This window comes from Procambarus clarkii, chromosome 24, assembly GCF_040958095.1.
Source record: "Procambarus clarkii isolate CNS0578487 chromosome 24, FALCON_Pclarkii_2.0, whole genome shotgun sequence".
In the NCBI taxonomy this organism is placed as follows: Eukaryota; Metazoa; Arthropoda; class Malacostraca; order Decapoda; family Cambaridae; genus Procambarus; species Procambarus clarkii.
This window is the reverse complement of record NC_091173.1, coordinates 45,542,440-45,569,533: the sequence shown is the minus strand read 5'-3', so window position 1 is coordinate 45,569,533 and position 27,094 is coordinate 45,542,440. Positions and strand designations below refer to the sequence as shown.

Below are 27,094 nucleotides of genomic sequence, written 5' to 3'. Positions count from 1 at the left end.
TGATACAGTGATAATATGTGTACTTACAGTGCTGATACAGTGATAATATGTGTACTTACAGTGCTGATACAGTGATAATATGTGTACTTACAGTGCTGATATATTGATAACGTTTACTCACGGTGCTGATACAGTGATAAAATGTGTAATTATAGTACTGATACAGTGACAACAAGTATACTTACAGTGAGGGTGGCTGTGGCAGTCCTGGGTGGGATGCCATCGTCCACCGCCCACACCAGCACGGAGTGGGCGGCCGCTGTCTCGCGATCCAGGCCGCCCACAACCCAGACCGCCCCCGACCCGTCTACACTGAACTGTCGTCTGGGGTCACTGTCCTCTGCTATCTTGTAGCGCACGCGGCTGTGTCCTCCCTGCGGTTAGTGGCGGGTATTAGTGTAGCACACCTGGCTATGTCCTCCCTGCGGTTAGTGGCGGGTGTTAGTGTAGCACACCTGGCTGTGTCCTCCCTGCGATTAGTGGCGGGTATTAGTGTAGCACACCTGGCTGTGTCCTCCCTGCGGTTAGTGGCGGGTATTAGTGTAGGACACCTGGCTGTGTCCTCCCTGCGGTTAGTGGCGGGTATTAGTGTAGGACACCTGGCTGTGTCCTCCCTGCGGTTAGTGGCGGGTATTAGTGTAGCACACCTGGCTGTGTCCTCCCTGCGGTTAGTGGCGGGTGTTAGTGTAGCACACCTGGCTGTGTCCTCCCTGCGGTTAGTGGCGGGTATTAGTGTAGGACACCTGGCTGTGTCCTCCCTGCGGTTAGTGGCGGGTATTAGTGTAGGACACCTGGCTGTGTCCTCCCTGCGGTTAGTGGCGGGTGTTAGTGTAGCACACACCTGGCTGTGTTCTCTTTGGGGTAATAACAACTAGAGATTCTTTATGACACCTCTACAAAGAGGTAACGAACACTTGCGGTCAATCTTCAGCTACCACGAGTCAGACTCCAACAACGTCACTGGATACACTCCGGCTCGTTTTCTAACATGGTTTACTATAAGAACGATTACATGGTCTTCACTGCTTACTTGATCATTTACATTGACTTATTTCGGAATATCAGGACGACCAAACTGGGGCGCTTCTCTTCGACTTCTGCAAGACTGCGACATCTATCTTTTTCCCTCAGCAGTGCACTATAGCTAGCTTTCACTCGACTAAGTGAATCTTCTTTTCGTTTGCGATTGAACCTTCAGTTTTTGCAATTGGCTTAATTAGGTCACATATGAGGTTGATGATGCAAATGACGTCAGAAATCTATTGAACGTCATTCTAACTGCCCAGAAAAAAAAATACATTCACATATACTGCACCAAGTTAACCTCATTTAAAAGTCCTAACTTAAATAATGCTTCTGGAGTCTCTGATGTCAGATTTAAGTTCACGCGGCTTAAAACGGGTTACTGTTTTAGGATGGTAATAGTGATAACCTTGTTACAGCGGTAACAGGGTTACCACTGATAACACGGCAGGTATTCTTGCGGTTATGACGTCTCAGGTGCTCATGTGGTCAGGGGGCGTCGCCGGTGCCCATGTGGTCAGGGGCGCCACCAGTGTCCATGTGGTCAGGGGCGCCGCCAGTGTCCATGTGGTCAGGGGCGCCGCCAGTGCCCATGTGGTCAGGGGCGCCACCAGTGTCCATGTGGTCAGGGGCGCCGCCAGTGCCCATGTGGTCAGGGGCGCCACCAGTGTCCATGTGGTCAGGGGCGCCGCCAGTGCCCATGTGGTCAGGGGCGCCGCCAGTGTCCATGTGGTCAGGGGCGCCACCAGTGTCCATGTGGTCAGGGGCGCCGCCAGTGCCCATGTGGTCAGGGGCGCCACCAGTGCCCATGTGGTCAGGGGCGCCACCAGTGTCCATTTGGTCAGGGGCGCCACCAGTGCCCATGTGGTCAGGGGCGCCGCCAGTGTCCATGTGGTCAGGGGCGCCGCCAGTGTCCATGTGGTCAGGGGCGCCGCCAGTGCCCATGTGGTCAGGGGCGCCACCAGTGTCCATGTGGTCAGGGGCGCCGCCAGTGCCCATGTGGTCAGGGGCGCCACCAGTGTCCATGTGGTCAGGGGCGCCGCCAGTGTCCATGTGGTCAGGGGCGCCACCAGTGTCCATGTGGTCAGGGGCGCCGCCAGTGCCCATGTGGTCAGGGGCGCCACCAGTGTCCATGTGGTCAGAGGCGCCGCCAGTGCCCATGTGGTCAGGGGCGCCGCCAGTGTCCATGTGGTCAGGGGCGCCACCAGTGTCCATGTGGTCAGGGGCGCCGCCAGTGCCCATGTGGTCAGGGGCGCCACCAGTGCCCATGTGGTCAGGGGCGCCACCAGTGTCCATGTGGTCAGGGGCGCCACCAGTGCCCATGTGGTCAGGGGCGCCGCCAGTGTCCATGTGGTCAGGGGCGCCGCCAGTGTCCATGTGGTCAGGGGCGCCACCAGTGCCCATGTGGTCAGGGGCGCCGCCAGTGTCCATGTGGTCAGGGGCGCCGCCAGTGTCCATGTGGTCAGGGGCGCCACCAGTGTCCATGTGGTCAGGGGCGCCGCCAGTGCCCATGTGGTCAGGGGCGCCACCAGTGTCCATGTGGTCAGGGGCGCCACCAGTGCCCATGTGGTCAGGGGCGCCGCCAGTGTCCATGTGGTCAGGGGCGCCGCCAGTGTCCATGTGGTCAGGGGCGCCACCAGTGTCCATGTGGTCAGGGACACCGTAGGTGTAAATTTGCCGTTACATAACCTTCCTCCCACCCATAAATTCCATCCCATTTTTATATACATATTATATAGATTTCACGTCTGTGACGGAAAAAACATACTTTTTTCGAAAAACTGTTTTTTTCAAGTGTTTTTCATGGGAGGGAAATCTCTGAAACCTCTTTACCGATTGCTTTGAAATTTTGTCACAATGTTGCATTCGAATCGGCGCATGTTTTTATATTCTTACTATATGCATGCCACACCTGTGTCAGGAAAAAAACATGCTTTTTTGAAAAACAGCGCCATCTGTTAGACGAAAGAACAATACACGCTGTAATCTCAATGAGTTCTTCACCGATTGCTTTGAAATTTTTACACAACGTTCCATTCGAATACACGCGTGTTTTTATATATCGACTATATTGATGCCACACCTGTGACAGTTAAAAACATTAAAAAAAAAAACAGCTCCATCTGTTGCACATAATAGCAACTCACGCTATACTAAATATATTACGATTCCATTGGAATGTTCCCAATTACCATGATAAATTGAATTTTCAAAAATTGCAATTTATTTTCATTTTGATTTAATTATTTTGTGTGACATTGCATTGAAATTGAGCTGTGTTGTTTACCATACCGTTCGTTTCGTAAGAATAAGTATAGATGCCACACCTGTGACAGGAAAAAAATCGTTAATTTTTTAAGAAACAGCGCCATCTGTTGCATGTAAGAGCCACACATGCTATACTAAATGTGTTACGATTCCATTTCAGTGTTTCTGATTGCATTGACATATATAATTTTCATAGATTTCGATTGATTTTCATTTTGATTTAAATATTTTGTGTGACATTGAGTTTTACTTGAGCTGTGTTGTTTACTATACCGTTCATTTCCTGAGTATAGTTTTTCTTTGTATTTTTTTCATTTTTTATTTCGTTTTTTAAATGTTTTTCTTATATTTCATTAATGGGAGCATCAGATCATTTAATGTTCCCAATTTTCTAATGGGAATATCAGATCGTTTGGGAATGCATCAAACGAGGGAGTGGGGAATGTTGGGGAGAAAGGGGGGGAGTTGGAGAGGATGTGGAGGACGAGGGGACAGGGAAGGGGGTAATAGTGGGGAGGACGAAGGAACGGGGGAGTTGGGGAGGGTGGGGAGGAGGAGGGGACGGTGGAGTGGGAAGTGGTTAGGTGAACAAGCGGACGCTGGAGTGGGGAATGTTAGGGAGGACAAAGGGATGGTGGAGGGGGGGAATAGTGGGAAGGACTACGGGACAGGGGAGTGGGGAATGGTTAGAAGAGGGGACGGGTGCGTGAGGAATAGTTGGAAGGATTAGGGGACAAGACATGGGGAATGGTGGGCAGGACTGGGAGACGGGGGAAGGTTGCTGTGGCTCAGCAACGCACATGCGTTGCTCAGCTACAGCAAGGCGTGGCCGGGTACAGCTAGTAAACTATGTAAATAAAATGTAAATGATCAAAATCGCTAATCTCGAAAGTTCTTCACCGATTGCTTTGAAATTTTGATACGGCATTCCATTCGTAGCTGAGCGTGTTTCTATATACATGTTAAATAGATGTCAAGTATGTGACAGGTAAAAAAATGTTTTTTTAAAAAAAAAACTATACCTCTCATGAGTGAAATCTCCGAAACCTCTATACCAATTGCTTTGAAATTTTGACTCAATGTTGCATTTGAATACACGCGTGTTTTTATATACCTACTATATAGATGCCACCCCTTTGACTGGTAAAAAGTTTTTTTGGGGGGAAAACAGCGCTCTCTGTTGCCCGTATAAGCAACACACGCTATACTAAATATGTTACGATTACATTTCAATCTTTCCGATTGCATTGATAAATTGAATTTTCATAGATTTTGATTTATTTTAATTTCTATTTAATTAATTTGTGTGACATTGTGTTGGAATTGAGCTGTGTTGTATACTATACCATCATTTTGTGAGTAGAGTTTATTTTTTATTTTCTTGAATGTTTTTATTTCGTTTTTTAACTGTTCTTGTTTTTCAATGATGGGAACATCAGATCATTTGATGTTTCCATTTGTCTGATGGGAACATCAGATCATTTGATGTTTCCATTTGTCTGATGGGAACATCAGATCATTTGATGTTTCCATTTGTCTGATGGGAACATCAGATCATTTGGGAATGCATCGGACGAGGGAGTGGGGAATGGTGGGGAGGACGAGGGGACAGGGGAGGAGGGAATGATGTGGAGGACGAGGGGACGGAGGAGTGGGGAATGATGGGGAGGACGAGGGGACAGGGGAGGGTTGCTGAGGCTCATGCCTCTTCATATTATTATATTATATAATTATATATTAAAATAATGTGAAGTATATTATCATAATATATATAATATAATAATATATAATATTATAATATTATTATAATATAATATAATATGATGAACAACGTAAAGAAAAAATTAATGAATCAGGGTAAGTGGTGAATGGTAAAAATGATAAGTATCACAGACATAAGTTAAATCAATTAAAATATGAAAGATGTTAACAGATCTACTCAAACGGAAAACGGGAAAGCAATGATCAACAACGGAAACTCCTGGTTTCTGGGGATCACTCACCCCATCTCTGTCCCGGGCGACGAAGATGGCGAGGAGGGTGCCCGGGGGCGTGTCCTCCGGCAGGGTGAGGTGGGCCTGGTCGCTGCTGAAGGTGGGGGTGTTGTCGTTGTCGTCCACCAGTCGCAGGTTCACCCAGGTACTGTCAACGTGATACTTGTCTTCCCAGCCGTCGTTCCCCTGATGTAAAACATGTGAGAAGGGAAGACAGGTGTCTTCTTTGCTGACTAGTTTTAGGCGTTCTCAGTTCCAAGGGCGGAAATATACTGAGTTCCAGTGATATATATTCTTATGGCAAGTGTGTGATAGAGACGGATACATGAGCATATTTTGTGTGTGTGTGTGGTGGAGGCAGGTAATGTTTACAGAGAGCCGAGACTGCCATCACTTGTCACATGCAAGATACAGACGACTTAAATCGACTGAGAAAGCAGAACGGTCATTAAACAAGCTGTTATACAATACAGTATACAGTACTGTACGTACAAGCTTATATACAGTACAGTACGTAGAAGCTGATATAGAGTACAGTATATACAAGCTGATATACAGTACAGTATATACAAGCTGATATACAGTACAGTATATACAAGCTGATATACAGTACAGTATATACAAGCTGATATACAGTACAGTATATACAAGCTGATATACAGTACAGTATATACAAGCTGATATACAGTACAGTATATACAAGCTGATATACAGTACAGTATGTACAAGCTGATATTCAGTACAGTACCGATATCTGCTTATCAGTACATATTAAATGCTATGATAAACAGCATGGTCATCAATAAACATTTTTAATAAATAATTATATAAATAAATTTTCTCCCCCGTAATTTAATAAGTCCCTCTATCATACGAAAAAAATTAAATGAGAAATTAATTTTTCCGTTTGTTATCAAAATTTCTTTGATCGTTAATTGTGTCTGCGAGCTTTCAAAAGCAACATTACGTATGTGCTATTTAGCGATGTAAATAACGCAGTATGCGGGCACAAGGCACGAGGATAGAGGTAACATATATAATATATATATATATATATATATATATATATATATATATATATATATATATATATATATATATATATATATATATATATATATATATATATATATATATATATATATATATATACATATACATATACATTTAAATACACAATAAAAAAAGAAAGGGGGTGGTAGGAGAAAAGCACACAGAAACTGTATTGGAGGGGACCTACATTCCCTCCAATGCGTTATGTGTGGTTTCCTCCGAGGCTATGGGTCCCCCTTCTTCCAGCCAGAGGTGGTACTCCCTTCCTTATTTAACAATATATGTATATATATATATATATATATATATATATATATATATATATATATATATATATATATATATATATATATGTATATATATATATATATATATATATATATATATATATATATATATATATATATATATATATATATATATGTATATATATATATATATATATATATATATATATATATATATATATATATATATGCATATACACATATATACATATGTAACATATGTGTATAGTAGGTCAACAGCCTGCTTGATGAAAGGCAGCCTTCCAGCCCAGGTCCTCGTTCGAGGAAAATGAGAGAGAGATATGTGGCACATTTGAATACAAACATGTTATTTCAGCACGCTTTATCTGCGGCCTGAGTCAATAATGTGCCTCACAAACGCTGCGATAGGCACGGGGGTGGGCGGGTAGACGTACCATGTCTGTCACTTGGACTCTGAAGCGGAAGCCTCGTCTGTGGCTGGGGTTCTCGTAGTCGAGCGGCGCGACGGAGCGCAGGTCGCCGCCTGGGCTCCCCCGGCGGCGGCCATCCACCCGGAACAGCTGCCAGCCTCGCCCACTTCCTGGCACCACCTGCAGGAGGCAAGCATCGAATGTTCCGGTAATGCTATAATGATAATTATGTTTCTGAAGGTACACACACACTCACACACACACACACACACACACACACACACACACACACACACACACACACACACACACACACACACACACACACACACACACACACACACACACCACTGGAAGAGTTTGAGATTACCAGCGGGAAAGTAAGGAAGTGTTTACTAGAATTGGATGTGACAAAGGCTATAGGCCCAGATGGACTCTCCCCTTGGATACTAAAGGAAGGAGCAGGAGAACTGTGCCTCCCGCTCTCCATGGTGTATAACAAATCACTGGCAACAGGGGAACTGCCAGAAATTTGGAAAGCAGCTAACGTAGTCCCGATATACAAGAAAGGGGATAGACAGGAGGCACTGAATTACAGACCAGTGTCCCTAACCTGCATACCATGCAAGATGATGGAGAAGGTTGTGCGAAGAAAGCTAGTGGAGCATCTGGAGCGAAAGAACTTTGTAACACAGCATCAACATGGATTCAGGGATGGCAGGTCCTGCCTCACAGGGTTACTTGAATTCTACGACCAGGCAACAAAAATAAGGCAAGAAAGAGAAGGGTGGGCAGACTGCATATTTTTGGATTGTCAGAAAGCCTTTGACACAGTGCCACACAAGAGGCTAGTGAAAAAACTGGAGATGCAGGCTGGAGTGAAAGGGAAGGTACTCCGTTGGATACAGGAGTACCTAAGTAACAGGAGACAACGAGTCAGTGTGAGGGGTGAGGTCTCAGATTGGCGAGACGTTACGAGTGGAGTACCGCAGGGGTCAGTCCTTGGACCTATACTGTTTCTGATATATGTAAATGATCTTCCAGAGGGTATAGAATCGTTTCTCTCAATGTTTGCCGATGATGTAAAAATTATGAGGAGGATTGAAACTGAGGACGATAGTAGGAGGCTACAAGATGACCTAGACAGACTGAGTGAATGGTCCAACAAATGGCTGTTGAAGTTCAACCCGAGTAAATGCAAAGTAATGAAACTAGGTGGTGGAAATAGGAGGCCAAACACAGGATACAGAATAGGAGATGAAGTACTTAATGAAACGAACAGAGAGAAAGATCTAGGAGTTGATATCACACCAAACCTGTCTCCTGAAGCCCACATAAAAAGAATAACGTCTGCGGCATATGCGAGGCTGGCTAACATCAGAACAGCGTTCAGGAACCTGTGTAAGGAATCATTCAGAATCTTGTACACCACATATGTAAGACCAATCCTGGAGTATGCGGCCCCAGCATGGAGCCCGTACCTTGTCAAGCACAAGACGAAGCTGGAAAAAGTCCAAAGGTATGCCACTAGACTAGTCCCAGAACTAAGAGGCATGAGTTACGAGGAAAGGCTGCGGGAAATGCACCTTACGACACTGGAAGACAGAAGAGTAAGGGGAGACATGATCACAACCTACAAAATCCTCAGAGGAATCGACCGGGTAAACAAGGATAAACTATTCAACACTGGCGGGACGCGAACAAGGGGACACAGGTGGAAACTGAGTACCCACATGAGCCACAGAGACGTTAGAAGGAACTTTTTCTGTGTCAGAGTAGTTAACGGATGGAATGCATTAGGCAGTGATGTGGTGGAGGCTGACTCCATACACAGTTTTAAATGTAGATATGATAGAGCCCAGTAGGCTCAGGAATCTGTACACCAGTTGATTGACAGTTGAGAGGCGGGACCAAAGAGCCAAAGCTTAACCCCCGCAAGCACAAATAGGTGAGTACACACGAGTCATCGGTAGGAGAGACACGCGATTAGCGAGGTCCGTGGAAATTCGTCAATTTCTTGGGACATTGAAGGATTATTGAGGCTAGATCATAGTATTTGGCCTCTCGCAGTGTGTAGCTAGCAGGGTGCTACATAGCATAGTCATATCGCTAGCGATAGTGCGAAAAAACCAAAGTGTAGCTAGTGGAATCACCGGTACATACAGAGTGGAGGACCGCGTAGTGACCTGACCTGATGGCCAGGTGGGACGGCCCGCCGTGGAACTGTGACTGTGTTTGTTGGCTGGTGACTGTGATTCCAGAGATTTGTGTAGAAAAGAATCGACATCGTCAATCTACTAGCACTTAGAGAATCACCAAGTGGAAAGGCGACGACGGAGCACCATCGTCAACCATACATCATCATTACTCATCTAGTTGTGTGAGCGGGAATCATACTGGTATGTACCCCCTCTCTGGTCAATTAATCAGGTGTACAGTGTGAGGTAAAATATTGTCCAATTCTTGTTCAGGATACCATATATATTTAAAATCTCAATGTGGCTCATTTAGGTAGAGGTAACACTTAAGGGATCTCGTGACACACGCACGCACGCAGCACGCTCGCGCACGCACGCACGCTCGCGCACGCACGCACGCTCGCGCACGCACGCACGCTCGCGCACGCACGCACGCTCGCGCACGCACGCACGCTCGCGCACGCACGCACGCCCACGTACGTATGCACGCACGCACACGCAAAAACGTAAACAGGCACACACAAACGTCCAGTCAGGGAAGAAAGGATTAACAACTTTTCTGGAAAGAGCCAAGCACCTACTATACCCCACCTCCTCTCTTACCCCCCATCTGACCTGACCTGACCTCACCTGGTTGCCACCACCGCCCCCCCCACCCCCCAGTCCCCCACATCCCCCTTACACATACTCTCCCCCTCTCTCTCTCTCTCTCCCACTTTCTCCTCTCTCTCTCTTTATCTCTCTCTCTCTCCCTCTCTCTTTATCTCTCTCTCTCCCTCTCTCTTTATCTCTCTCTCTCTCTCTCTCTCTCTCTCTCTCTCTCTCTCTCTCTCTCTCTCTCTCTCTCTCTCTCTCTCTCTCTCTCTCTCTCTCTCTCTCTCTTTCTCTCTCTCTCTCTCTCTCTCTCTCTCTCTCTCTCTCTCTCTCTCTCTCTCTCTCTCTCTCTCTCTCTCTCTCTCTCTCTCTCTCTCTCTCTCTCTCTCTCTCCCCCTCTCTCTTTATCTCTCTCTCTCTCTCTCCCCCTCTCTCTTTATCTCTCTCTCTCTCCCCCTCTCTCTTTATCTCTCTCTCTCTCTCTCTCCCTCTCTCTCTTTATCTCTCTCTCTCTCTCTCTCTCTCTCTCTCTCTCTCTCTCTCTCTCTCTCTCTCTCTCTCTCTCTCTCTCTCTCTCTCTCTCTCTCTCTCTCTCTCTCTCTCTCTCTCTCTCTCTCTCTCTGTCTCTCTCTGTCTCTCTCTCTCTCTCTATCTCTCTCTCTGTCTCTCTTTCTCTCTCTCCCTCCATCTCTCTGTCTCTCTCTTTATCTCTCTCTCTCTCTCTTTATATCTCTCTCTTTATCTCTCTCCCTCCCTCCCTCTCTCTATCTCTCTCTTTATCTCTCTCTATCTCTCTCTTTATCTCTCTCCCTCCCTCCCTCTCTCTATCTCTCTCTTTATCTCTCTCTCTCTCTCTCTCTTTCTCTCTCTCTCTCTCTCTCTCTCTCTCTCTCTCTCTCTCTCTCTCTCTCTCTCTCTCTCTCTCTCTCTCTCTCTCTCTCTCTCTCTCTCTCTCTCTCTCTCTCTATCTCTCTCTCCCCCTCCCCGCTCTGCCCTTCTGACGAATCCTATCACGGCACAACTAGGAACTGTGTAACACGGGTTCGGTGTTCCTCTCTCTTTTCTTCCTTCTACTCCCTCTACCCGTATTCTTACTTATTATTCTCTACCAAGGGACTCCAAAACTTTTACCAAAGCCAACTCCACGCCACGTGGTCCTAAGACGATTGACCGACTTAGGATTCTACACCCAGTATGACGTGATCTAAGCTCTGAGCAAAACCCTAGAGTCGCCTCTAGGCTGCCACCACCAGACCAGCTCTACAGAGCAATGATCGAGGTCTGGATCGATCACGCTAATTAATCAACCTTGGGGCTTGATCCCCACTAGTAGTTTATAACCTCGGAAACTTGAGTGTGGAGTTAATTAGATGGGGATGATGAATTCCGATCCGATGTTAGAATCGGCGCCCAATGCAACTCTGCCTCGTGTGGACCACGTGACCAGGACAAGTTTACACATAACCAAATGGAAACAATAAAATGCAAATTAATAACAAATTTAATTTATTAAGAGAAAACTAAAACAAAATCTAAATGTGTTCACTCCCTATCACTTTAACACTCCCTACTTGACCTGAATGGCAAATGAGAAGACTATCCCTATAATTTACAATAGCAACTATACCTTGGGCGACCAGCTCTGGGTGTTGTGCTGGTCTTGGGGAGAGGTAAGATGTTGACCTCTTATCCCAGCTGCTTCCGTGACCACACTGATTTGTCCTCGTCTGGCCTAGCCCAGACTAGAACCTTGTATCCTTCCGCCTAGTCAAAGTTTTACCAAGTTACTAGCCAGGTTTAAGTTATAACAATTAAACTCTGTTGTACTTAATTGATCCAGACTGGTTGAATTATTTTACTTTAATTAGATTACACAAACATCTAACGGCAAAGCTGTTCCCGATCACAAAAATGGTTATTAAAACTTTGAGAAATATTAGACATGTCAACCCTGCTGACCTATGACCGCCGGTCACTCCGCTTTAGAAGTTAGATCTGATTCGTGACGTCACTGATGGTGACTTAAACTCAATAATTAGAATACTCTTGATATTGTATCCAGTACTATTATACAATACAATTTTAATGCAAAATGAATAAAGGCTAATTTTCTCTAAATTACTGAATACTATAGGATGATTCATTATACGCAGCTATGAACAAAGCGTTGGTTATTTCCACCGCGAATTCCCCTGGGGGTCAGGTCACCATGCGGCTCAGCTTCCCATTCTCTTTTGTCGATAAACCACTCTGGATAATTCTTACAACAGCCTAGTTTGTTACAACCCCCCCGCACAAGCACTTAGTAAACCTTGTTAATTTGTTAAAATTCACGAGGTTTAGTATCCAAACCCACAATTCAACTCATGCCACAAACAAAAGCTAACCTAACTAATAAAATTTGACAAATAATAGTCCAACATCAACATGTTTAAATTCATAAATTTCTCAGCTGTCAACTGACAGCAATCTTCTAATATCAGGAAACATACATCCTATCCTTACTGACATAGCTAAATAACATGTCCCTACTCTACCATCAATAACTAGCTATTAAACTCTCTTGGCTCTTCACTAGCCAAGTCCATGTGTCCCCTAGAGCCGGCCACACCGTGCTCAAACAAACATTAAAGTTATAAGTTCAGACTGAACTTTGTCATCCGGGAGCGTACTACGGAACTATCAGGTACACATCCGTGTACTAACCACTCCCCATCAATGTCAGCCTTGACATGCTAAGGAACACACCTAACGTTTATTACATGTATCTAAAAATATAAAAAAAAATTCCTATACTATATCACAGGTTTCAGCTGACTGCACAGCCAAGTGTTCTCACTCACTAGAAGTGTCAATGTTTATATTGGTCCGCCTCTCCTGTGTTCAAACATTCTGAAAAAAATAGCACAACATAATTTTCCATAACCGTTTGTTCTGGGCTGAGACAATTACACAGGGGCTTCGATTTTGATTACTGACCAATTTATAGAGTAAAATTTTCGTATATTATACCAGAATTATTATTTATCTGTTTTTCAACATTTAAAAAGTATTGATTCTAAATCTGTTTTTCAACATTTAAACAAAAGTGTCCAGATGTTCTTTACACAGATGTTCAGAGCCACTTTGTTGTTTGTATCAATTGTTCATATTGAGTAATCGAGAAAAAATATAGATGCTGCTGGATGCTGAATGTAGTCGCTGACGATGACGGTGTCGATCTTGCTTCTCCCCATGTGTAGACATCAATACCTGGTCCTCTTGTACTCCCATCCAGTACTCCTGAATGACGACAGAGTGTAGTAGAGCGGAGTGCCAAGTGACAGCTGTAGAATACTGTTACTTCGGCCATTAATCTTGCTCTCGACAGTCCACACGCCTTCATATCAATCACAGTTCACACGGCAGTCTTGATGTTAAACTTGACGTCGCAGATGACCACAGCAGAGCAGGACTGGATGTACCAACGGTGTCTCTTAGCAGGAGTGGTGTCAGAAGGTCGTAGAGGCGGGTTGCTTGTTTGCAGAACAGGTGAATCTCGTCTTCCATCATTGCTCACGTCATCTCAGGCGTTTCTTGATGTCCCCAGGTTACTAGGCCGTAAACACCAACTGTGTATACCCTCGTACCGCCGACTTTAGGCCAAAGGAGACAATTTTGCGACCTTCTATTGGCGAGTCCCGGTACTCTGTAGGGAAACCGTGCCTTCCACCTGTGACCGCCTTATTTCCGCTTTCTTGTTACTTCAGATGACGTAATCGTTAATCTTCCGGCGAAACTCTTGAGTACTGCTACGCGCTTTCCATTTCTTGACCTCTCCTCCAACACTGCTGGAATGGCTGCAGTCTTGATGACGCAGCAGGTGGGTATTGGTGATCTCGAGACAGCTACCCCGGCGTTGTATGGCACCTCCGGTGACTGCTATAATGTGGACAGCTCGCTGGCCCTGACAACCTCGTTAGTGACGTGAGGCGTCGGCCGGGTGACTCTTGGACAGTCACTCATCCCCAAAGTAACTGATGTATGGGTTACTGGGTCTAGTGGGGGGAGGGCTTTGTGTAACGTGCCTCCCCCCTCGGTCTTTACAGACAAAGGTTCACGTGTGGCTGGAACAACTGGGTCGGTGTACCAATCAGACCTGGGAACAGACAGACACAACACAGCGGAAGCATAGATATACTCTGGGTTTGGTGGAGGTGGAACCCAAGAGCACGGTAAAAGTTGCTACCTGAGTTAAGTATAGACATAGTACACCTCATTGCCTTTACAGGAAAATCTAATGAATACTAAATTATACTAACCAAGGAAGTTACTTTACTGTATAGCGCGAGATCTCGTCACCATAGGGTGGCGAGACTGCACCTGACTACTGATGAGCGATGACAGAGGGTCATCCTCATCTTCTGACTCGTCGGTGAAGCCATGAGTCAGCACTGCTGAGTCAGGAACTAGACCCGCTGAAGGCAGTTCTAATTCCTCTCTAGCATGATAATGTTTCAATTTATTCACATGAATTGTCCTTTCCACCTGGTCCTCGAACACTCCTTTTATAACAAGATTAACCGGCCCCGCCCTTTTAATTACTCTATATGGTCCTCGCCACCTCGGAGCTAGTTTCCTGCTCTGATTGGCGGGCGCAGCCTCATTCACTCTCAATACGAGGCTTCCTTCCGTCAACTCAAGAGGGCGCACTTTCTTGTCATAAAAATAAGCATACCGAGTCCGTGCCTTCTTGGACGCTTCAGCTGCAATATTCCATGCATTTCTCATTTTTCCAAGGACCTCTGAAGGATAGTCCTCCCCGTATGCAACATTATGTCTGTTAAGCAGACCTGACGGGAAATTGCATGAATTACCAGTAAACAAATGAAGTGGTTGGGTGTTAATTGATTGGTGGATGGCAGTATTCAAGGCGAACTGAACATAGGGTAGGTGTTCATCCCAGGTGTTTGCATCATGTTCAGCAAGGATTGCAAGCATATCCTTGACTGAACGATTAGTCCGTTCCGTCATTCCGTTTGCTTGTGGGTGGTAGGCTGTTGTAAAAGCCGAAGTTGTCTCTAAAATCTTACAAACTTCTCTAAATATATTCCCATTGAATTCTTGACCCCGGTCAGAGACTAAAACTTTAGGAGGTCCGAATACAGTAACGAACCTACGCAAGAACGCATCTGCAACCGTACGAGAATCCTTCTGAGGTAATGCAACTAGTGTAGTGTATCTAGACAGATGGTCAACTAGCACCAACACGTATCTGTTACCCGCATGACTGTGGTGTAAATCAATCAGATCGGCCCCCACACGATCTAACGGTTCACGAATTTCAGGAAATTCCTGAAGTGGGGCTTGTACCTTAAGGGTACCTTTCCTCCTCTGGCAACGAGGGCACGACTTCACGAAATTGATTACCTCAGAAAGTAATCCTGGAAAATAAAATAGAGACTTTGCTTTTAAGTGGGTTTTAAAGATCCCCGGATGCCCTGCAATTTTTGAAGCATGCGCAAGCTTTAACGCTGATGACCGCAACGCGTCCGGAATAACTAGCTGAAATACTGCCCTATCATTCTGGCTATTAACATAATACAGGACGCCCTGTTTCATTTCAAAATCATGTATAGGTAAATTCTTTTTCTTTTTGGGGTATTTTCCTCCCTCTAAATACTCAATAATCTCTTTCCATCTAGGCTCGCTCATCTGGTATTCTCTCATTTTATCTGATGGAATGGTTTCAATGTTTTCATTAATCTGTACTGCCGCTATATTTCTACTTAGCGTATCTGGCACAACATGTGCTGGACCAGGCTTGTACAAGATCTGGAATGAGTGGGCCGAAAGTTCGTGAGACCAGCGTGACATTCGTGGGCATTTTGTTCGCTTTTTAAATATGTGTGTTAACGCTCGATGGTCTGTGTAGATTACAAAATGCCGCTGAAATAGGTAAGGCTCGAAATACCTAACTGATTCTACTACTGCCAGTGCCTCCCGATCCGTAGCTGAATAACGAACTTCAGGTCCTTTGACCTTCCTACTGAAATAGGCTACTGGATGGGGTAAATTATCTGCGTCTCGCTGAATTAAGCACCCGCCAATAGCAATACCGCTGGCGTCAGTGTGCACTTCCCACTCTTTCTCAAAATCAGGAATAGCCAGTACCGGTGTCGTGATTAGTTGGTCTTTCAGTTTGCGATAGGCCTCGTCATGTTCTGATTTCCACACAAACTTCGCATTTTTCTTTGTCAGATCAGTCAGGGGTGCTGAAATGCCAGCGAAACCTTCAATGTGACGACGAAAATATCCGGCCGCCCCCAAAAACCTACGCACGTCCTTTGCTGTCCTTGGAGTAGGCATGTCAGCAATGGCGCGGCAAGAATCTGGGTCAGGTCGGATACCGTCTGGGCACACCTGGAACCCCAGAAATTTGAATTTCTGAGCCGCCAAGGTGCACTTCTGAACATTCAGCCTGAAACCTGCCTGATCTAACAATTTCAAAGTCTCAGTCAAGTCCTGTAGGTGTTCCTCAAACGTCCTGGAATATATCACAACATCATCCAGGTACGCTAAAGAATGCCTACCCAGTACCGGACTAAGGATAAAGTTGATGGCCCTCTGAAACGACGAAGGCGCTGTCTTCAAACCAAACGGCATCCTACGGAATTGATAAGTGTGCCTACCATCCGAGAATGCTGTTTTTTCCCTATCCTGTTCTGCCACCGGAATCGCCCAATACGCCGATTTTGCGTCAAGAGTTGAGAAATACTTAGCAGCACCAAATTGATCTATTATCTCCTGTATTCGGGGCAACGGATACACATCACCCTTAGTTAGTTCGTTCACCTTCCGGTAGTCAACACAGAAACGATAACTACCGTCCGGTTTCCGAACTAGTACAACAGGAGAGAGCCATGGTGACGTACTAGGCTCTATTACGCCCTGTCTCAACATTTTCTGGCACTCCTCCCTGATAATGTTCTTTGCCTGTTCCGGCAACCTCCACTGTCTTGTGTACACAGGCAAATGGTCACCAGTTGGAATGGTGTGCTCGATCTTATCAAGGAGACCAATCTGGTCATCCTCTGTCGCAAACAATTTCGGGAATTTTCGTAAAACTCCTCTCAGTGCCTTCCTATCTGCCTGTGCAACATGTTGCAAATCAAGTGCTGAAATTAATTTTTCCACTTCCTCAACATTCTGTGCAACATTTCTCGTCTCGTATTGTACTTTGGATGGTGTTTTAGTATTCAACATATTCAGTGCACTACATTGTGCAGTGACGGCTGGCGTCTCAGCTGACTCATGGTGAAAGATTTCTGTGTCCTCCACCATGGTTCCCTGAGATACCCTATCACCTGCCCTGAAGCGAAAAGTCTTATGTGAAAGATTGACAACTGGAATGAGTGCACCTTTATCGAGCACTACAACTAAGTGATGAGGAATTAATAAACTATCACATCTCCCAGCCACCTGAAGGGTGGTACCTGGTTGTATGTGACGTCCCACGGCTACTTTAATAAATTTAACAGAATGTGGTGGGCAACTCTGTTTGGTCAATGCATGCAAGGCGCATGACCTCTTAACTGTGTCTGGAAGAGACTTAAAAATCAATTTTGGATAGTGCGCATTATATTTCAGCTTCCTCTTAATTGAAGCTACAACTGGGGGATGGTCGATCATCTCCACTGGGTAGGAAGTCTGTCCCAACTGCAACCTGCAGTTCCTAGCCCCTTTTTGAGCAGACAAGGAATAATCAAATCGCGACAGAAAATCAGTTCCCATTAAGATGTGACCAGGAAAATCAAGGTTCTCTACGATCGTACATGTGTGAGGCTGCAATTCCCCATCAATCTCAAAATGAACTGTACCTTGACCTACGATCTCAATCTTTTCCCCATTGACTGCTGTTAATGTCTTTGCGCAACGTTGAAGACGTGCATACTTAAAATTGCTGAAGGCTGACTTTTTAATTACCGTCGCCTGGCTTCCTGTATCAACAAAAGCTGTCAATCTCACACCTTCCACTTTCACCTCAAAAGTAGGCCTGCCATCACTAGGAGCCTGCTTTCATGCTTTCGTAGGAGTGACTTCGCAATCCCTCTGTATATGCCCGCGCTTCCAGCAGGAGTAACACCTCCGCGGATCTCTGTTGGTACCCCGCGCAGGGTGGCTCGAACTTGCAGCTGAGGGCTGCTTCCCGCCTGATGAACCCGCGCCACAGTTCCTCGGCTTGGCTCCCTCGCCTTTACTTAACGCCTCTACGTATGGCGACAACTGAGTGCCCGGCGTCTCCGTGCGCATCTGCCTGTCTAAGGCTGTGGCGGCCTGGGGTTGGGGTTGAGGTATGGTGTGGGTGGCCTGGGGTTGGGGTGTGGATTGAGGTTGGGGTTGAGGCTGAGGTATGGTGTGGGTGGCCTCGGGTTGGGGTGTGGATTGAGGTTGGGGTTGAGGCTGAGGTATGGTGTGGGTGGCCTCGGGTTGGGGTGTGGATTGAGGTTGGGGTTGAGGCTGAGGTATGGTGTGGGTGGCCTCGGGTTGGGGTGTGGATTGAGGTTGGGGTGGGTATGGGGTGGCCTGGGGTTGGAATGGGTATGGGGTGGCCTGGGGTTGGAATGGGTATGGGTATGGGGTGGCCTGGGGTTGGAATGGGTATGGGGTGGCCTGGGGTTGGAATGGGTATGGGTATGGGTATGGGGTGGCCTGGGGTTGGAATGGGTATGGAGTGGCCTGGGGTTGGGGGAAGGGTTGGTATGGGAACTGAGGATGGGGTTGGTATGGGAATTGAGGATGGGGTAGGTATGGGAGGTGGGGTTGGGGTTGTTGTAGTGACGGATGAGGTGTACCTAGGTGTTGTGGGTGCTGTGGTATTGGTGTTATGTTGGGTAGTTCCTGCTGTTGGTGTGGTTGTTCATGTTCCCGTTGAACGGGTTGCTGTTCTCTACCGAGTGAAGTGGGACGTCCTGCCATACTAACTGAGGCCCCCTGTCTGCCCTGCTGGCATGGCGTCGATGTTCTTTGTGGGGGAACCCAAGACGGCTCTCCCCACTCATGGGACGACTCCTCGCAAGACTCCCCACTCATGTCAATAATAGTATCGCTACTGGGATGGAAAGATACCCTCGACTGCCCAGTCCCATGCAGAACCCGTGAACTCGTCGCTTCAGTCCCACTGACCCCACCTGTGGTGCCAGTTGAGCTACCTGAGCGATCCCCAGTGGTGTCGGAAGAGGTTCTATCCTCTACACTCCCATTCCCACTGGTCCCTACTGACTGGTCATTATCTGGGTTAAACATTTTCTGTGATTCCTGGTGTGCCACGTCTCTTCTAAACTACCCTTTAGTACACCCTCGACCCGGACTCACTACAACCGTGATCTTACACAAAAAAAAATCACAACTCTATTCTAAGAGAAAACTACTAGATTCCCAAAATAGGAAATACAACGATTTATCGAGAGAATCGCTGAAGTGAATCCAATGAATGAGTGTCTGCCCCGCACTCGTGTCTGACCGTGAAATATCCCGCAGTTCTATTGCTGAAACCTAAGTCCTTTACGTTAAAAAAATTAAAGAATCTAATTTATATAAAACAATTTAAATGATAACGCAACTAACGCGCAGCACTCGTGATGGATTAATAAAGAATATTTACTGTACTTTAATACTAAACGCGCTTGAAGTGAGCAGCGTGGCCACTGATGACTGATGGAGCGGGACCAGCCGCGCTGAAAAAAAACTAAGTCCCGCGCTTTTTCGCTTAAACGCTGAAAAATCAAAAAATTTTTTGTTCTGAAGGAAAATAACTAGTTTTACGTTAATAAACCGCTCTAGCGATTAATATAGACACCCAGGACCTATAAATGCTTACTAAAAATTGAATTTTTATCAGAAACTGCGTTTTTACTCCATTGTTGGACTCTGCCAATTTTCCTGACTCCGAGGGAAAAAAATTTCTATCACCCCAAATATCACAAAACTCCTTTAATTCACAAAAATTTGGGTTTCTCGTTTCCAGATATAAATACGTTATTATTTACTACTGACGTTGTATACAGAACAATACTGACACTTCGGGCGGTTTCAACACTCACTAATTCGAATTTTCGTCAAAATCCGAGATTTTCACCTCAAATGGACTCTGACAAAATTACAACACGATTTTCTCGAAAAATAACTAAATTCGGCAAAAATGTAATTATCACTGTTTAATGCCTTACGAACAGAATTACGTCCCTTGCGCGCACTAGAGAGTAATACTGACTCTAGGATATACACGAAACCTGAAAATTAGAATTTCCGCCAAAAAGTCAGATTCTAGCCCAAGCTGGACTTAGAAAATTTTCCACCTACGTTTCTACTGAAAACAGAATTCTAAGTCTACAAACACAATTCTACCGTCTTACTGGTAAAAACTATGAGCTATCACTCGCATCGACTGGAGAATCCTAATGACGCCCAGATCATACACGTGACCCACGAATACAAATTAATTACCGTTAACGACTTTCCGACATTGACTTAGCCGAAAACTTATCCCAAAATACTTAGAAATATTCCACGGACAAATAACATTTACACGCAACTTACTATCCCTTAAACTCCTTCACTTATCTATCGTGACCGACATATAGCCCTAAGTCCAGAGGATTAACAACGCCTCTGACTTAGACTAATAGAACAGGGAATAACAAAACTTAACGTACGCACTTAGCCTAATATGCAAGAAAACGCTAAACACTTGGAAAATTTTTTAACCGGGGATTGAATGTAAGGGAAAAAAAATTAATCTCTAGAACAACGAAAATAATTGGAAAATTACTTTATAAATTGAAGTGTACTTAATTAAAAAATGCACTCGACTTAATCCTATAATTGTCCTTACCGGCTCGCCGTACCACACCTAGCCTAGAGGCCACACCATCTAGGTTCCAACAGAGCGACACGCAGCTTTCAGCAACAATTATGACTAGGGACGACTCAACCTCCACTAAGTGTGCGATCACTTAGTTGTTGAATCGCTGCTAGGTAGGTTACTAGTCCGTCCCTCGGAGGCCGCAACGCCCTTCACGGATTACGTTTTTCCTAGCGTTTTGGGTCGTCTAATAACGCCCTCGGACTATCTATTGGCGTCCCACAGATATATCCGCCCCCGACAGCCCTCAAGGAACTGCTGTTGAGAGTATGGCGGCTCCCAACACCTCTGAATTAATTGCAATGGGTCGAGTATGGTACCCAGTCCAATCAACTCGGAGCGGTCTCCTTTTCAATAAATCTAATTTTAACAACCTAATCTTACTAACTAAACCTTAATCATATCAGCCCGCATGACCCAAGATTCGCCAATCCCCACTCAAACGCACTTGTGGGGCGCACTGCTAATCCTGGCCCGCGGCTGTCTCCTTAGCATCCGCGCACGTGTTCGAACGGCTAGACGCGTGAGCCTTTCAACAATTTCAAACAAAATTGTTGAAACCACCGCTGTGCACCATTGTAACACGGGTCGGGCTCCTCTCTCTTTACTCTCTACCTTCTTTCTTCTACTCCCTCTACCCGTATTCTTACTTATTATTCTCTACCAAGGGACTCCAAAACTTTTACCAAAGCCAACTCCACGCCACGTGGTCCTAAGACGATTGACCGACTTAGGATTCTACACCCAGTATGACGTGATCTAAGCTCTGAGCAAAACCCTAGAGTCGCCTCTAGGCTGCCACCACCAGACCAGCTCTACAGAGCAATGATCGAGGTCTGGATCGATCACGCTAATTAATCAACCTTGGGGCTTGATCCCCACTAGTAGTTTATAACCTCGGAAACTTGAGTGTGGAGTTAATTAGACGGGGATGATGAATTCCGATCCGATGTTAGAATCGGCGCCCAATGCAACTCTGCCTCGTGTGGACCACGTGACCAGGACAAGTTTACACATAACCAAATGGAAACAATAAAATGCAAATTAATAACAAATTTAATTTATTAAGAGAAAACTAAAACAAAATCTAAATGTGTTCACTCCCTATCACTTTAACACTCCCTACTTGACCTGAATGGCAAATGAGAAGACTATCCCTATAATTTACAATAGCAACTATACCTTGGGCGACCAGCTCTGGGTGTTGTGCTGGTCTTGGGGAGAGGTAAGATGTTGACCTCTTATCCCAGCTGCTTCCGTGACCACACTGATTTGTCCTCGTCTGGCCTAGCCCAGACTAGAACCTTGTATCCTTCCGCCTAGTCAAAGTTTTACCAAGTTACTAGCCAGGTTTAAGTTATAACAATTAAACTCTGTTGTACTTAATTGATCCAGACTGGTTGAATTATTTTACTTTAATTAGATTACACAAACATCTAACGGCAAAGCTGTTCCCGATCACAAAAATGGTTATTAAAACTTTGAGAAATATTAGACATGTCAACCCTGCTGACCTATGACCGCCGGTCACTCCGCTTTAGAAGTTAGATCTGATTCGTGACGTCACTGATGGTGACTTAAACTCAATAATTAGAATACTCTTGATATTGTATCCAGTACTATTATACAATACAATTTTAATGCAAAATGAATAAAGGCTAATTTTCTCTAAATTACTGAATACTATAGGATGATTCATTATACGCAGCTATGAACAAAGCGTTGGTTATTTCCACCGCGAATTCCCCTGGGGGTCAGGTCACCATGCGGCTCAGCTTCCCATTCTCTTTTGTCGATAAACCACTCTGGATAATTCTTACAACAGCCTAGTTTGTTACAACTGGGTCATGCATGACAGCCAGAAGCAACAGGGAACAGGGAAAAGTTCAGGCGACAAAATGAAGGAAATGTTCGCCCTGTTTCTGGAGGACATCAAGAGTGAGATGCAGGAAATGAAGAATGAAATAAGCAACCTAAAAAGAGAGCTGACAGCAGCAAAGGAGGAGATTAGAGCCCTCAAAGAGAACAGTATCAATGCTGAGACTCAGATAACCACCCAGGGAGGTGGTGGTAATAGTACTTTGGAAGAGAATGCCACATTAAAAGCAACATTTGCAGAAATGCTAAAAAAAAAAACTCAGAAGTAATGTCTGTAGTGATGGAGGTAGTCATGAAAGCAGCCACCTCACAGGAAGCGGCACGCTCTACTAGCCAGCTTCTGGAAAGGAAAAGAGCAGTGGTAGCTGTAGGTATTAAAGAGCAGGAAGGCTCAAATAGGAAAGAGTGGAATGATAAGGACAAAGCGGCAGTGAATGAAATACTGAAGGCACTAAACATGGAAGGGCCTGAGCATAGCATTGAGACGGTTTTCAGGTTAGGCTGGTACAAAAAAGACCGAGACCGTGTGTTAAAGATAGTGTTTTCAAATGAGAACACAAAGGACACGATTCTAACAAAGAAAAGCCACCTGCAACATGTGGAAGAATTAAAAAAAGTATTCCTCCAGAGGGACATGACGAGGGAGGAGAGGGCCATGGCGGCAGAAGCAAGGAAGAAGCGCAGGGCGAGAGGGGAAAACCAGGAAACCACAGCTCCCAATACATCACCCCCAGAGGCGAGGGGGGAACCCACAACCAGCAACCCAGTAACACGAGCAGGGAGGGCAACCCCACCACCCTCCTCTGCATAGAAAACCCCCCTTTCCTTCCTGTCCTCCGGCCCCGTTCACCCCATACCCTCCCTGTCCTTCCGCCTTCACTTGACCCCCCACCCCTCATCCCAGTATCCTCTGCAACCCTGGTATCCACCTCACAAATCCTCACACCCATGGCACAGCTTCCTCCACCAGCAGAACATTCACCAAGGAGGAGATTTGAGAAGGGACAGAAGAAAGTGAGCCTCAAGGCAATGTATACTAACATAGATGGTATTACAAATAAGGCAAATGAACTTGGAGAATGGGTACTAGAGGAAAACCCAGACATAATAGCTCTCACAGAAACAAAGCTGACGAAAACAATAACAAATGCAGTGTTCCCACAGGACTATTATGTTATAAGGAAAGAGAGAGAAGGAAGAGGTGGGGGTGGTGGCGCTCTGCTGGTAAGAAAATGCTGGGATTTTGAGGAGTTGGTTGTGCAGGGATGTGAAGGTTTCAGTGACTACATAATAGGAACAATAACAACAGGAGGGCAAAAAATTCTAGTCGTAGTCATATAAAATCCGCCACCAAATGACAGAAGACCCTGACAGGAATATGATAGAAACAATATGGCCACCATTAACATAATAGAGAGAGCAGCTTCTGTTGCTAGCAGGAATGGATCTGGACTACTAATCATGGGAGACTTCAACCATGGGAAGATAGATTGGGAGAACAGAGACCCGCATGGAGGACCAGAAACATGGAGAGCTAAGCTGCTGGACGTGGCAACAAGAAACTTTATAAGCCAGCACATCAAGGATCTAACAAGAATGAGAGGAGAGGATGAACCAGCAATGCTTGATCTGATATTTACCCTGAATGAGTGGGATATAAGGGAAGTCAAGATGGAAGCACCCTTAGGAATGAGTGATCACAGTGTATTGAACTTTGAGTACCTGGTAGAGCTAGGAATTATCTCTCCCGAAAAAGAACTAGGAATCAAAAGGCTGGCATACCGAAAGGGAAATTATGAGGAGATGAGAAGCTTCCTAAGGGAAATACCTTGGGACACAGACCTCAGAGCTAAGTCTGTACAAGATATGATGGACTATGTCACCCAAAAGTATCAGGAGGCAGTAAGCAGATACATCCCGGCCCAAAAGGAAGAATCCGAGAAACAAAAGAAGAATCCACGGTATAATAGGGCATGTATGGAAGCAAAGAAACTGAACAAAAGGGCGTGGAGGAACTTCCGGAATAACAGAACACCAGAAAGCAGAGAGAGATACCAGAGAACCAGGAACCAGGAAAATGAGTATGTCAGGGTGAGAAGAAAAGCAGAGAATAGTTAAGAAAATGATATAGCAAACAAAGCCAAGACCGAAACAAAGCTACTCCACAGTCACACCAGAAGGAAAACAACAGTGAAAGAACAGGTAGTGAAACTTAGAACAGGCGAGGACAGGTATACAGAGAATGACAAAGAGGTGTGTGATGAACTCAACAAGAGGTTCCAAGAGGTCTTCACAACAGAACAAGGTGAGGTCACTGTGCTAGGAGAAAGGGACGTAAACCAGGCGGCCTTGAAAGAGTTTGAAATTACGAGAGAGGAGGTCAAGAAACACCTGCTGGATCTGGATGTTAGAAAGGCTGATGGTCCAGACGGGATCTCGCCATGGGTACTGAAAGAGTGTGCAGAGGCACTTTGCTTGCCACTCTCTTAATAGTGTATAGTAGGTCACTGGAGACGGGAGACCTACCAGAAATATGGAAGACGGCGAATGTGGTCCCAATATACAAAAAGGGCGACAGGCAAGAGGCTCTGAACTACAGGCCAGTATCCTTGACTTGTATACCATGCAAAGTGATGGAGAAGATCGTGAGAAAAAACCTGGTAGCACATCTGGAGAGAAGGGACTTCGTAACAAATCGACAACATGGTTTCAGGGAGGGGTAAATCTTGCCTGACTGGCTTAATAGAATTCTATGACCAGGTGACACAGATTGAGCAGGAAAGAGAGGGCTGGGCAGACTGCATTTTCTTGGATTGTAAGAAAGCCTTTGACACAGTACCGCATTAGAGGCTGGTACATAAGCTGCAGAGACAGGCAGGTGTAGCTGGTAAGGTGCTCCAGTGGATAAGGGAGTACCTAAGCAATAGGAAGCAGAGAGTTACGGTGAGGGGTGAGACCTCCGATTGGCGTGAAGTCACCAGTGGAGTCCCACAGGGCTCTGTACTCGGTCCTATCTTGTTTCTGATATATGTAAATGATCTCCCGGAGGGTATAGATTCATTTCTCTCAATGTTTGCGGACGATGCCAAAATTATGAGAAGGATTAAGACAGAAGAGGACTGTTTGAGGCTTCAAGAAGACCTAGACAAACTGAAGGAATGGTCGAACAAGTGGTTGTTAGAGTTCAACCCAAGCAAATGTAATGTAATGAAGATAGGTGTAGGGAGCAGGAGCCAAATACAAGGTATCATCTGGGAGAGGAAATCCTTCAGGAGTCAGAGAAAGAAAAAGACTTGGGAGTTGATATCACGCCAGACCTGTCTCCTGCAGCACATATCAAGAGGATAACATCAGTGGCATATGCCAGGCTGGCCAACATACGAACGGCATTCAGAAATTTGTGTAAAGAATCATTCAGAACTTTGTATACCACATATGTCAGGCCAATTCTGAAGTATGCAGCCCCAGCATGGAGTCCATATCTAGTCAAGGATAAGACTAAACTGGAAAAAATTCAAAGATTTGCCACCAGACTAGTACCCGAGCTGAGAGGTATGAGCTACGAGGAGAGACTTCGGGAATTGAACCTCACTTCGCTGGAAGACAGAAGAGGTACGGGGGACATGATCACTACATTCAAGATTCTCAAGGGAATTGATAGGGTAGATAAAGACAGGCTATTTAACACAAGGGGAACACGCACAAGGGGCACAGGTGGAAACTGAGTGCCCAAATGAGCCACAGGGATATTAGAAAGAACTTTTTTAGTGTCAGAGTGGTTGACAAATGGAATGCATTAGGAAGTGATGTGGTGGAGGCTGACTCCATACACAGTTTCAAGTGTAGATATGATAGAGCCCAGTAGGCTCAGGAATCTGTACACCAGTTGATTGACGGTTGAGAGGCAGGACCAAAGAGCCAGAGCTCAACCCCCGGAAGCACAACTAGGTGAGTACACACACACACACACACACACACACACACACACACACACACACACACACACACACACACACACACACACACACACACACACACACACACACACACACACACACACACCTTGACGGTTGAGAGGCGGGACCAAAGAGCCAGAGCTCAACCCCCGCAAACACAACTAGGTGAGTACAACTAGGTGAGTACACAGTTCAGTTCTGGAGAGAGTCACACGTGGTGTCGTAGGGTCCGCGAATAACATCAATTATCTCGAGACATTGAAGGGTCACCGAGACAAGAAACATAGTTTTTTGTCATAGAAGTGTACACAAACGCAGTGATGAAGTGTATAGTGAGCTCCTACAGCGGTAGAGCAATTAAGAAACAAAAATAAGGCCGAGTGGCAAGATCAGTGTGTGCCGTTGGGTCAGCCTAGCCACCCAGCCTAGCAGGACCTACGTTTTGCTTGCTGAGTAATGTGTTGTGAAGCGGATTGTAGCATACTTAGTGATTGATCCCCCGAAGTGTGTGCACCGTTTAGGATCGTATGCTAAGTGCACATAGTGGT

The 27,094-nt window shown here is 45.5% G+C and overlaps 1 protein-coding gene across 1 annotated transcript in view; it reads right to left on the bottom strand.

The window, feature by feature from the left end:
- The window catches only part of LOC123747625 (putative neural-cadherin 2), a 168,760-nt gene that overhangs the window by 55,823 nt on the left and 85,843 nt on the right, over positions 1-27,094 (bottom strand). Inside the window, exons 7-9 of the mRNA XM_069330398.1 lie at positions 7,042-7,197; positions 5,295-5,471; positions 186-374 (exon numbers count right to left, since the gene is read on the bottom strand). Of these exons, the coding sequence (XP_069186499.1) occupies positions 186-374; positions 5,295-5,471; positions 7,042-7,197 (522 nt within the window). The remainder of the gene's footprint in view (positions 1-185; positions 375-5,294; positions 5,472-7,041; positions 7,198-27,094) is intronic.